The sequence below is a fragment of the Salvia splendens genome, chromosome 7, assembly GCF_004379255.2.
Source record: "Salvia splendens isolate huo1 chromosome 7, SspV2, whole genome shotgun sequence".
In the NCBI taxonomy this organism is placed as follows: Eukaryota; Viridiplantae; Streptophyta; class Magnoliopsida; order Lamiales; family Lamiaceae; genus Salvia; species Salvia splendens.
Genome location: NC_056038.1, coordinates 3,116,314 through 3,129,127, shown reverse-complemented (window position 1 = coordinate 3,129,127; position 12,814 = coordinate 3,116,314). Strand labels below are relative to the sequence as shown.

The following is a 12,814-nucleotide window of genomic DNA, read 5'->3' as shown; positions in this document are numbered from 1 at the left end:
AATGGTGACCTCACCTTTTCATTTGATTTGATTAAATTGGTTCTCTCATTATTATGAGATGTTAAGTTACACATCAAGTTAGTCAACTGTATAGGATATTATCTAATTATTATAATTACCTATTAATTTTATTAAAAAATCAATTTGTCATATTGTTTTAACTTTGTTTCCCGAGCCTGTAGTGAGTTGCATACAAAGTTCAAAAATGTCAAATATTCTGTGACTTCATCATTTACGATTGAGTTACAAAAAATTATAAATGGGTATTCTATATATATATATATATATATATCGAATTCTTTTTTTGCTAAAGAATCAATCAATATTCCTTCCAAATTTGATACTAATGGTGCCGATATAGAATGAAATTCTGCTATGATCCATTTCTGACAGGTAATAAAATGCTCACTTAATGACTTAATCCAACCATGAATATTCAGATGATGATGTTTCTCTCGTTTTTTAAGTAATGAACCCACACAATGAGAGGCTCACACGACGAGCTATTAGCTTAGTGATAGAACATATTATGATAATCCCATAAAAACGTTTATGGTTACAGTTAAAAATTTATAACCAATAAAATTTCAACCCAATTAGTCTCTAATCCAAATTGAATTGACCCAAAAATCACCGATTAACGTCCTTATAAATAAGTTATTTCACGCTAATATATACCAAAAAAGCACTTAGTTAATAGTAATAGAAACTTTTTTGTTTGTGTTTGTTTTAAGGAACTTATCATTTTCTTTTTAAAATTTAAGCACGATTAATAAAATAAATTTTAAAAAATCCAACCGTGGCAGGGGCATAACGGTCATTGAACTGTTTATATAATCCAAGCAATCCCTGAATTGGTGGCTACTCTGAGTTTGAGCTGCTATCCAACCACTGTTTACCACTTCCACTTTTCTCTCCCTCTTTCTCACTTCATCACTCTCACTTTCTTGCTCCGGATCTGTAAGTTCTCCCAATTCTCTCCTCCCTCTTTCTACCTCAATTGAGTTTCTTCTGTTTCTGTTTTTATGTTACACTCTTTTTATGTCTTCAAATTCTCCCTCTTTTTTGGCACAGAACAAAATTTGATCCTTTTTTGAGTATTTGGTCCTTTTCTTGCTGAATTATCAACATACTAACTTGGAATTTTATGTTTGAAAATGGTTCTCATCAAGTTAATTATGTTCATACTTATAAAGAGAGCATTTTTATTTGTGGGTTCATTTTTTTGCTGTTGAACAATTAGTATTTGTCACGTTTGTATGAATTTTTTATTCATCAAGCGTGGTGTGAGGGAGGTTTTCAAAAAATGTTTTAGTAATAAGCACGCTCGACAGCCGAATCTTTTGTGATCTGGAGAAGATAAAGAAAAAGATAATCTGTTGGGGGCTTTGGATTCGATCTGATGAGAAAAGTGAAACATGGATTGTTGGACTACAGATTTTCTACTTGCCTTTTCCAGATCCCCTACTTTTCATGATTCTAAAACACACACTAAATTGTGTATTGTTATATTCTGATAGGTCACAGATTTCTTATTCTTTCCAATTTGGATTTTCATTCACTTGTCTTGTCTGAAAAGCTTCGCTCTTGTTTCAGGTGGCAATCTTATTACCTTTGGATATAAGGGGAAAAACCAGTATGCAGTGGTGGATTCACTTTGTTATCTCTTTGAATTTGTATTGCAGGGTTATTCTATAACTTGTTGTTTTGTTCTGAAAACAGTCCTTTTTTACATTCTCATTGTTTGCTTAATCTTATATCCATGATGGGATCAAATCACTTCCCTTTGTCTTCTTGTTTTTTCTACATTCTATAAGATTTGCTTGTGGTTTATTCAATCTTCATAAGCCCCTCATCTTCTTGTTGCTGTTAGATTCTGTTTGAGTTTGGTTTGTTGATCAAGTAGGATTTCTAGTCCAACTTCAGCTTTACTTCCATTTATCTATTGTCCCTCGCTGTTTCTTTGTTTAACCCGTGTGGAATACATTAGCCTACTTTCTTGTCATTAGCTGTTTCGTTGTTTACCCCGATTTGTGAAATACATCAAGAGTCGAGCGTAGTTATGGTGTGCCAAGCAGCGAGCCAGACGAGATTTAGGGCGCTTAAACATGAGAGTGGGATTGCTGGGAGAACAACCATTATAGTTAGAGTAATAGCATGCTTTCAACCTCTACAGAATTGCCAGGTTCGTTATCGAATCCCTGCTTACTTTCGTTGTCTGTGCTGCGAATTCAAGTTTCTTTACTTATAATTGAAGAGCATCTGATTTATGCCCTTAATTGTGTTGTTCAGGCTGAATATTTCCGTCACTTGCTGAAACCTGTCACGTAGACCTGTTCCCGTTTTCCGTTTGTCGAAAATCAATCTAGCAGATATATTTTTGTTTTCATTCTTTTGTTTTGCATTTTGGAAAGTAATCTACTTGCCGGACTAAAGTAGAACTACACTATTCTGGTATGTTTTTCTTTCTTGATTGTTCTTGTGCTTGATTTTCTCGATTTCGTTCGTCTTCTCGTATGTTTATAGGCTTGATGCATTGGCAGGTAGCTCATTTGGCCGGATGGCCGCGGCCAGAGGGTCTCAGCTGCGCCAGCAGTTTGCTGTTCGGAATTCTTCGTATATCGATCATATGGCAACGCCTCATCTCGATAGAAATCTCAGCTTGCCACATTTTCCCTCTTACCAGTGGCCTACTGCCAATGCTGCATTTCCAGGACAGTATGCTCCTGATTTGAATGCATTCGGTGGGTTTCGCCCGCCTCAGTGCAATATTCCGTGTCCAACCGGAGAGCCTTATCCGAAAGGCTCGCAGTGTGCCTTGCCCCGCGGCCTAGGGGTTGTTGATAAGCAGCCGGTTGGTGCTCCTCAGAGGAGATTCCTTATCTTCGACCAGTCCGAGAATCACACCAGACTGTTCTTGGGTCCTTCCTTCTCGCCCCTCGACAAGATGTTCGCCTCCAAGACTCCTGTCCCGCTCGACAAAGCAGCTGCTCATGTCGATCTGCGCATCTTGGCGGATCCCTCGTTCGAAGAAAAATGGGACGAAAACCATTTGTCCGAAGAGGAGGGCGAGACGTATGAAGAAGATAGTGACGACATCGACGCTCTGCTCTACTCCGATACTGACACTGACAGTGACGACGACGATGAAGCGACTAGCACGGAGCACTCTCCGCCACTCAGCCTCGACGAACTAACAGAAGAAATAACGAGCCCCGCGCCGAAAAGACAAAAGCTGCTCGACGGCAAGCACGAGAAATCATCTCTGGAGAGTCACGACAACGACATGGAGTCGAGGTGTGCCAGCAACGACGACAGCGGGAAGAAGGTTAAAATCCGCGAGGTGCTGAAGATGCTCGAGAGCATCATCCCGGGACTAGACGGGAGCAATCCGGTGTCGATAATCGACGGGGCGGTGGCGTACCTGAAGGCTATGAAATCGTCCCTCGGGGGCGCATGATTAATGGTGCGTGTTTGATTATTGAGATGGCTTTTGCTTTTAGGTGGTAATGGTGCAGTCAGCATGAAGATTGTGGGGCAATAAAGAGGGAGGGTTCAGTCGATAAAAGCAGCCATCTTTGCTATAATTGTTGACTTTGAAATGATTAAAAATGTGATTTAAAAGTAAAAAAAAGGGGGGCTATGGCAGATTGAAGAAAGCGTAGTGGTGTGAAACGAGGGCTTCCTTTTTTCTCCGGAATTGTCGAAAAACGCCATGGATGGCGAGCATGCGTGTTTGGTTGGTGTGGGGGGGCACCTCCTTTCTTCGTTTTTATTATGATTATCTTGAAAATCTGTGCGGGGGGGCCAGGGCCCTCAGGGGCTTCCGAGCCATCATCATCAATTTCTTCTTGTTTGTTTCCAGTTGTAATATTTGTGTTTTCTGAGTTTTGAACGACTGTTTGTGAGGTTGTAATAACCATCTGTGGCTGCACTTGTAATGTAATGATGTGTTTGGATTTGATGTTTTTGAGTTTTTGTTTTTAGTGTATATTGATGAGAAATGTGATGTTTAATGTGGTTGTAGAACAAAAAGAGTTTAATTTAATTAAGAATAAAAGTGAATGCTAATTTGTGAATTGGTTTAAGAAAATAAATTATACTACTATCAAATTTGATTGTTGAAATATCTCCGAAGTTGTTTCTGGTTCACAAATGGAACTGGTAAGGTCCGACATAGAGAAAAAGATTGTGGTTGGTGCTGAAAGATGGATGCATTGTGATAATAGATGATAGATGAAAAATGGAAGCGAATTCTTACTAAAAAGGTTGTGGTAAATAGTCTTGCCATTGGATCGGCAGAAGCACTAAATATCGAATTTTAGAAGGATTTTTTCGTATTTATAGACCAACAATGTAGTTGGTCGACCATCCGACTCCACCTGAATTTATCATTGAATAAGAAGGATTTTGAAAGTTGATAAATTCAAGAGACAAAAGCATGGTTCATTAGCAAACACAACAAGGTGGTTTAAATTTGATCGTTTGAGTTGCGACTTGTGAGTGATTCAAGAAACCAAACTTGTGCAATATTGTTTTATTTTAATCGTTCAAATTAAATTACTTAGACAGTGCAATACTAATCGATCAATATTGTTCTCATTTCAAATTTTCTTATAGTAAGGATTTAATTTTAGTTTTACTAAATTAATAAAAGTTAATTTTGGAACGGTCGATAGCCAAACTTGGGAAATTGAAATGTACTGGATAGGTCCACTTTCTAAATAAATTTATTATATATATGGATGTGCGGGTTTCAAGCATAACCAAATTAATGATAAATTTGTCAGATGTTACCTAACTTATTTGTAATAAGATGCCAGCTTTCAGGCAAATGCTGTGGTACAAAAACAAAGCGCATTCTTCTCTTTAAATGTTTAATCATTTATTCTTTTACTTGATTAGACTAAATAAAGTTGATTGTAGATAATGTATTCTTTTCAGTTTTTAATCATTTTTTCTTTTATTTTGTCATGCTTATATAAATCATGTGCTTATACAATAAGAAATGAAATACTATTATTTCCTATTAGTGTATCTAATATGAAATGAAATAAAATTCATTAGGTTAAAAGGTGATAAATGCATATAAACTATTAACTTTTTTAGTATTTTACATAAAAAATGGGATCATGTCATCATGTACATTAATTAATTTAAAATAAATTACTATAATATACTCCACATATTAATCTCTCTGAAATAATTTAGGAAAGTATTAACTTTTCAAATTAAATATTTACATAGTTAAGAAAAGATTAATTATGTAACTGGGTATTGCATAATTATTTCAAATTAAGCCCAAAATCACGTGTGGATTTTTCATAAATCTTTCATATTATCTCTTTTATATTTTTATAAAATAATACTCCAATAAATAATAATAAAATTGATTTATATAAATTAAATCCAAATCAATCCAAATTTTAGGGGCATTATTTACCTACATTTATGTACATCACCTTGCCATATATAGAGATTAAATACTTTTAAATAACCAATAAATTGTCAATCACATACTAGTATATTGAGTTATGGATCGTGTGTGATATATTTAAATCGGATTGGAGCACAAAATCAGGTCAATTTGTGCACAAAGTCTTTGATGATGCAGAGTAGTTCAACAAATGGTCGGATAGTTAAAGAGAATTAATGGTGTTTACTAATAATTACTAAAAGTTCATAAAAAAAATTAGATTGAAAATGACTTCCACATATTATCATATTCATCATACCTTTGATTTATGGAGGTAGTTATTGGCCTAATGAAACAATTCTCAACTCTCAAGGGAAAATTATTTCCCAACCATAACATCACAGCTGATGCCATCATTAAGATTCTGGAATTTAATAATTTAATTACTATTAATTATATCTTGAAGCATGATTGCATTTATTAACTTTAATTAATTCCTTTTTATATAGCATGAGCATAGAAAATTCTTTCTACTTTCCATTGATGAAAAAATGTGGGAGTTGTATAAAATGAAGGGCTTTATTAAGAAAATTGGAGGTTCAATATAAATATCAAAATGAGAGGGACAATTTCTATAAAAAGCTACTTCGAGGATTGTTTTGCACACTTTTACTCTAGTCCATTATTAGTTTTTTTTTTCAAATTTCAGTTTTCTTGCTTCATGGGTTTTTAATTGCTGGTGTAATAGAAAGTTGAGACTTGGAACAACCACTTTCACTATGTTTTCAAGTTCCAACTAACTAAAATTGTGCAGAACATAAATTATCTTATTTGTTGGTCCATCATTTTAACTAGTAGAATGATAAGTATCTAATCATGTCATGATTTAGGTATGAAACTATGAATTATCAATAATTGCTATAACTAATATCACTATAACAGAATTCCACAAAAATCTTACTAATGCAAAATAAAAAATCTTTAAATGTTTTAATTATCAAGCAAACCCAAGATATCATGATTTAGGACTTAGATATATTTTTCCTTTGCCACTTAAACTCGATTTCTTTCTCTATAGGAACTTAACCTCTTCGAGATTTGTGTCTCATAATAATTTTCCAACACAAATAAAGAAAATAGAAAACTATGAATTCAAACTTAGCCAAAAAGTGATTTAATTTATACAGTTATGCTTAGATTTTGAACACTGTTATCTATTCTGACCATTATTTTGTTACTGACACTAACTCATATATAGAGTTATTTTGTCAGACAAAGATCTGTCATATAATCCAAATCAACTGTGTAAGCAATGAAATCTTTTGTGACAATTATTTTCTTACAAACACACATATTGTCAGAAGGTTCCATATAATCCAAATTGCATGTGTTTCTTCCTCAGTTATGCCCTGTTTTCCAAGACAAAATTATCTTCAATGATACCCTCTGACAAATTTAGATAAACATAACATATCACTATTACACTTCCAATAAATAAATATTTAAATATCCCAATAATTACTAAAGGGGTGGTGGCGCAGTTGGCTAGCGCGTAGGTCTCATAGCTAAGTTGAGTTATCCTGAGGTCGAGAGTTCGAGCCTCTCTCACCCCATATTTTTATTTTATATACCTTTTTTTAGTGTAATACCATAAGTATAAATGTCTAAATTTCTCATATAAATATATAATCAATACATAGGATTGTGATCAATACCGAACCACTCTTAAACCTTAAACGCCGAACAACATCATTATATGATAACATGGAGTTCATTATAATGAACTAATAACAAACATATAATAAACTACACATTTCTAAATTATGCATGATGATGTCATTGTTTTTAAATCTCAGAATTCCCTATAATGAACAACAAATAAAGTTATAATGAACTCCGCATTATTATATAATGATGTGTTTGGCGTTTAGTGTTTAAAACTAGTTTGGTATATAATACAACCCGTCAATACATATTTCCTGATTTTTAACTCAATCACATTAATATTCCAGCATATGTTTGTTTATTTTATATACCTTTTTTTAGTGTAATAACATAAGTATAAATGTCTAAATTTCTCGTATAAATATATAGTCAATACATATTTCCTGATTTTTAACTCAATCACATTAATATTACAGCATATTTTTGTTTAATTCAAGAAGACTTCACATTCTTATTACGTAAAATGATTTTGTCACATGATACTATGATAGTATACATTTTTTGCTTGAAGCTACAGATAGTGTACAATGATTGGAAACAAATTAATGCTTTATAGTTTCCACGTATATATTCTCCATCGTTTTAATAATTATGGATGGAAATCTATGATTCGTACTACTACTTTGTAGTATTATTTATATATTTGATTTTTATCTTCCAAGTAATTATTGTACCAATATTTGGATAATCAGTGCAGGCCAAGTGTAAGTGAGTATGTCGGTATTTGTGAATGTTATAAGTAATTCTAATTAAATTATATTCAAGTATAATAGTATATAGTTGTGCTTTGATTTATTATTGTATAATGAAGTATATACATATATGGTATTTGTGAATGTTTCAATTATTTATAATTAACTTTGTGAAAAGTGAGAAACCTATATATGATCTAATTTGTACTTCTATGTTAGTTGATTTCATGTACTACGATTTCTCTTTTTTCTACCCCACACTATATTTTTGTACATCTTAATCTAGAGTCTTCATAGTATTAATTTTTAAGTGAAGTACAATCATTCAAGAACAAAAAAAACGTACGCAATAAAGATAGTATCTTCCGAAATCCAATTAGATTCACACATTGATAAATCCCAAAGTAGCAAAATTTTTCCTAGTGGATTGTATCATGTCAAGTCCACTTTAGGTCTCAAAAAAGCAATGTTGACATGATCACCACGTACGTTTCTAATTTTAATTTACAAAGAATTAGTTAAACACTTACTTTCATCGTCCACAAAAAATAGTCTTAATAGTGAACAAAGATTCATGAGTGCGGTCTCATCACTTTAATCAAATCTAGTAAAAAGTAGCTAGTCAATGTACTCCATCCACGAAAAATAGGGTACTTTGTGAATGACACGGGTTTTAATGTAGAATTGGTAAAGTAAGAGAAAAGGGAAAAAAGTAAGAGAAAAGGGAAAGTTAGTAGAATGTGAGGTTCATATTATTAGTAAGAGAAAAGGGGAAAAAAGTAAGAGAGAAGTTGTTGAAAACTTTTTTTTTTGAATGTATCATATTTTTCGTGGACAACCAAAAATGGCAAATGTGCCATATTTTTCGTGGACGGAGAGAGTATATGATAGACAAACTTGGGATTTGCGATCCCAGTTGAGATCCGTTCTAAATAATGGGATCCTTTTCTATCAGATAGGAAGTGTAGTAGCGCAAAATGTACTTCTAAGTAGAAATCCAAAATTTACGAAGTAAAATGGAAGGGATTACTATAATCGGAAATTATCTACGAGATAGATAGTATAGTAGAAAATTTCTACTCCTTACTTAAGTTCCCAGCGAATCCCAAGCAAGAAGTTATCGATACAACTTAATTATTAATAAATTGAATGTTTTCTTAATCCGTTACTCAATGCCTGAATTTATTTTGGTGTGTGATTAATGTTCAAAATAGCTGTACTAACTTAGTAAATCAATTTGATATTCCTCAACTTGTTACATCGATTAATTGTGCTCCCCACTCTCTGTCACGAGTCTATATTTTTGTGTTTCAAGACATGATTTGAAGTGGGGTGTCTCATCATGCTTGTAATGCCAATTCAACTGAGAAATAATACACCAAAACCACCAAACAAATTATGTAAAATTTTCAACACCTAAATCTTGAATATTCCATAGGATTTGCAATATGTTAAGGAATATTCATATAGTAGATCCCTCATTTGTAGCATGCTATTCTGAGTCTCGTATTGTGATCATGGTTTCAACAATTAGCAATAGGACTACTGATTGTGTGACAATTTCATGTACTAAAAATGTTTTTGAATAACAATGAAAATCATGTCAATATTGCATCTTCCTCCTCTAAACAGAAATCAAATGTAGAAAAACAAAAACAGCACAATTAGTCATATGTTATGCTAAGTGAAGATAAAATTAGAACAAAAATTGCAATTCAGGAAATGGAATTTCTCCACCTTCTAGGAGTCTTTCTAGTTTGATCAGCAGTTGCAACTTGTGATCCATTGTCATTGGCTTCTGTCGTCTTCGTATTAGTAAACTTGCTGAGTTTCTTCCAACCCGAGGTCCACGCCGACGTCTGCTTGGGCTTCGCCAACTTGTTGAGCTCGCGCTGCAATGCCTCCATCTCGTTCTGAAGCTCCGAATACTTAGCCTTGACACTCTCCACCTCGAACTTGAGAGTGTTGATGTCCTTCTTCGCCGTTGTCCATCCTTCTTGGAACGATTGCGGGGTCCCCTCTAGCAGTGTCTTCCGGTTCGGCACCATGGGCTGGTACTGCGACTCCCCGCCTTCCTTTAGCGCGAGCGCGTTGCTTATCTTCATCTGCTCAGAGAATAGGACCTGCACCACCACCCTGAGAGGGAGGCGCTCGTTCTGAGCAGCGTGCATACACGCGTCCATGGATAGCTTCTGGCACTCCATCACGCGGCACAACCTCTTCCTCTCGTGCTCTGTCAGCGTTGGATGCGCCTACAGCATTTCAGTTTATTAGATTTTACGAAGACTAGATACAGTAACGTTTATTAATTAAGAATTAGCTATGTTACCTTAAGATAAGAGTCAACTGCCCTGTATAGTCCATCATCACTGGTTCTTGCTGATTCAGGCAGTGCCTCAGCAAGAACCTGGAATTTGGTCAGGGACATGTTTCTGTCCCTGGCCACTTCCGTCAGATAACCGTCGACCAGTCTGGCAACCCTCATCTTGGCATTCAGATGGCTACCTCTCTGGGAGCCGCCATCATACATCTTCAAGTCCGACGAGGGATGCCTCGTTGGACTCGAACCCTCTGACTGCTCTTGCACTAGAAAATGTTCGAGGAGCCTCTGAACGAGATCGACATCATAGATAGTCTCCTTTGTGTTGAAGCAAGGGATGAGAAGATCCGACAAGGTCGCATGTTCGAACTGCATCCCGACGCGCTTCTCCAGCTCCGTCACAAGAGCCGGAGCCACTTTGAGCATGTTGGCCATCCTCAGAAGCCTCAGCAGGAAACTGCAGGAAACGCAGTCTCTCTGCTGAGGTATAATGCTGATTAGGCTTTCCACGATCATCCTCTGATCCTTAGTCTGGACCGTGGTCGGGAACTCATGGTTCTCGGCCACGATCACGTGTAAGCCGCCGCTGCCGCCACCACCCTTCCAGGCGGCGTTGCTGATGCTGCTTATACTGCAGCCCTCATCAGAGGGGGCAGCCGCGGCCGCCCCCTCTGCCAGACCGGGCAGCCATTTGCTCCCGTAGTGGACTATGGCTGCCCCGATCAACTCGTACCGCATCCCTTTCACTTTGATTGCGGTCACGACGCGGACGAAGTGATCGATACGGAGAATCGAGACGTCCTCGAACCACCAGTCCGGTGGCACGAGGGCGCCTCGGCTAGGACTGGACTCGTTCGAGGACGATCTCGGCTTTCCGGTGTACTGCCACCGGATCCCCTTGGGATTCGCGCACGCTTTCCACGCAATAGACTCACTACACCTCCTCACAATCTGGAGATTCTCCGCCCACGGCGACAGATTCTCGCAGCTTTTTAGAACAACGATGGAATCTCTCCACGAGGATAAGACAACGTAGCTTAAAAAGGCTTCGGTTTTGAATATCAGATTCCCTTCCTCCAAATCCTCCGTCATCTCAAGATACTCCGCCGCGCAACGGAGGCCGGAGATGTTGGTCGCTGTGAGATTGACGGCGACGCCGTAGCAGAACTTCGCCGCCAGCTCGAATGCGTCGGCGCCGCCGGGGAGATCGTCGAGGCATAACTTGTTTATCTCGCCGTCGCGGGATTCGTATATGATTCTGTTCATCTTCGCGCATCGCGAGAGGAGAGGAAACTAGAGAAGTTGTTTCGATTAGTTACGATGCATCAATCGAAAAAGAAGCCATGAATTAACTGATTTAACTACCTTGTGTAAATGGAAGGTGATGTCGCCAATCTGAACCAAGATATCGCTGGGGATATCGGTGGAAACAAACCTATGTATGAATCAAAGATTGCATTTTTAAAACTGGGTTATCAAGAAAAAACCTATGTATGAATCAAAAATTGCATTTTTATAACTGGGTTATCAAAAAAAACAAGAAAAAGATGAAGGAAAAAGGGAGTTATGATATATACCATGAGTGGCCTCTTTGGTGGAAGCCATCGGTGTGAAGGCCGTTTTTGGCGGTTGAGATAGGTGATCCGGTGTCATAATCGCCGGATTCCCACATGTCGGAATTGGACAGAGATGAAAGTAGGGGCAGTGGTGAGTGAGTGAGTGAGTGAGTGAGTGAGTGAGGAATAATCTCACATGGGGAAGATTGGATTTATCTCATAATTGTCGGATTTGGTGTGAGTATGGGGCAGAGTTAAATTAAAACAATGGTTTTGGATGTATTCGCTAATTGTGATAATCAGTTAAAACAGTGGTGCATATTCTTTTCTTTAAAGGGTAACTTTCCTGTACACACACTCTCTCTGTGTCACTTTGAGTGAAGAAGAACATTCAGTTGGGATTGTGTGGATGGAGTTAATCAGTGTGCAAGAACATTCATCTGTAGCAATAAGAGATGGTGATGATGATGAGAGTTAAAGCAGTAGGTGAGTTGTATTAATGCAGGATGATGTTTTTTTAAAGTTTTTTGTATGGCTTTTGAAGTTCAAGAGAGCCCCCCCCCCCCCCCCCCCCCCCCAATAAAAAAAATTGTGCTGTTTTGTTTTTGTTGTTGCCCCCTCTCTTTCTCCAGTCTTAATGAACATGAGCATGTGTTGCGATTTTGGGGAGCAAATGGCCTGTGGAAATATATTTGATGATTTTTACTAGTTTTTGTTTTAGATGAAATGATTCTTGAAAATTTTGATTTGGAGAATTTCTATCACTTGTACTATAGTATGTACAAAATTTAAAATTTTGATCTGTATCCATGGTTTTCTTTTTCTTTTTAACAGATTTGGAATTGTAATGTTTTGGTACTAAATTCCCAAATTATAGAATTCTTAGGGAGAAGTAGTTTCTGTGAAATGGGTTTAGTCCAATTTTTGGAATGGTCTTTTCAACGTGTTCATGAAGAGACTCTTAAGCATTAAATATGATTGGGATTTCTATCTCCTAACAGCTGTATCAATCATCAATTCGAAATTTCATTTTCTTGTTTAATCATTTATTTTATTTTAGAGACACATCGTGGAATTAATAAAATGTTTCATTTAATTCTGATAT

General features: G+C 36.5%; 2 protein-coding genes and 1 non-coding gene across 3 annotated transcripts; 2 read left to right on the top strand and 1 right to left on the bottom strand.

Moving 5' to 3' along the window:
* The first annotated feature begins 866 nt into the window (after positions 1–866).
* LOC121742164 (transcription factor bHLH143-like) lies at positions 867–3,964 on the top strand. The gene is made up of 4 exons (XM_042135218.1): positions 867–960; positions 1,597–2,185; positions 2,293–2,454; positions 2,544–3,964. Exon 4 carries the CDS (start codon positions 2,561–2,563, stop codon positions 3,458–3,460), a length of 900 nt encoding a protein of 299 aa, XP_041991152.1. The 5' UTR covers positions 867–960; positions 1,597–2,185; positions 2,293–2,454; positions 2,544–2,560; the 3' UTR covers positions 3,461–3,964.
* Positions 3,965–6,942: 2,978 nt separating this feature from the next.
* TRNAM-CAU lies at positions 6,943–7,029 on the top strand. The gene is given in 2 exon segments: positions 6,943–6,980; positions 6,994–7,029. It is a non-coding gene; the product is annotated as a tRNA-Met (tRNA).
* A 2,353-nt stretch (positions 7,030–9,382) lies between these two features.
* On the bottom strand, positions 9,383–12,241 carry LOC121742056 (root phototropism protein 3-like). The gene is made up of 4 exons (XM_042135084.1): positions 11,731–12,241; positions 11,519–11,588; positions 10,163–11,446; positions 9,383–10,085 (listed from the first exon to the last, which is right to left on the bottom strand). The coding sequence occupies exons 1-4, from the start codon at positions 11,823–11,825 to the stop codon at positions 9,549–9,551; spliced, it is 1,986 nt and encodes a 661-aa protein (XP_041991018.1). The 5' UTR covers positions 11,826–12,241; the 3' UTR covers positions 9,383–9,548.
* Between the last annotated feature and the right edge of the window lie 573 nt (positions 12,242–12,814).

Bases quoted from the DNA above. Each gene is read 5' to 3' on its own strand.
- LOC121742164 (XM_042135218.1), top strand. From the start codon at position 2,561: ATGGCCGCGGCCAGAGGGTCTCAGCTGCGCCAGCAGTTTGCTGTTCGG.
- LOC121742056 (XM_042135084.1), bottom strand. From the start codon at position 11,825: ATGTGGGAATCCGGCGATTATGACACCGGATCACCTATCTCAACCGCC. The intron at 11,447-11,518 runs GTAGTTAAATCA...CAACTTCTCTAG, and splicing joins TCACCTTCCATTTACACAAG to TTTCCTCTCCTCTCGCGATG. The intron at 10,086-10,162 runs GTAACATAGCTA...GAAATGCTGTAG, and splicing joins CAGTTGACTCTTATCTTAAG to GCGCATCCAACGCTGACAGA.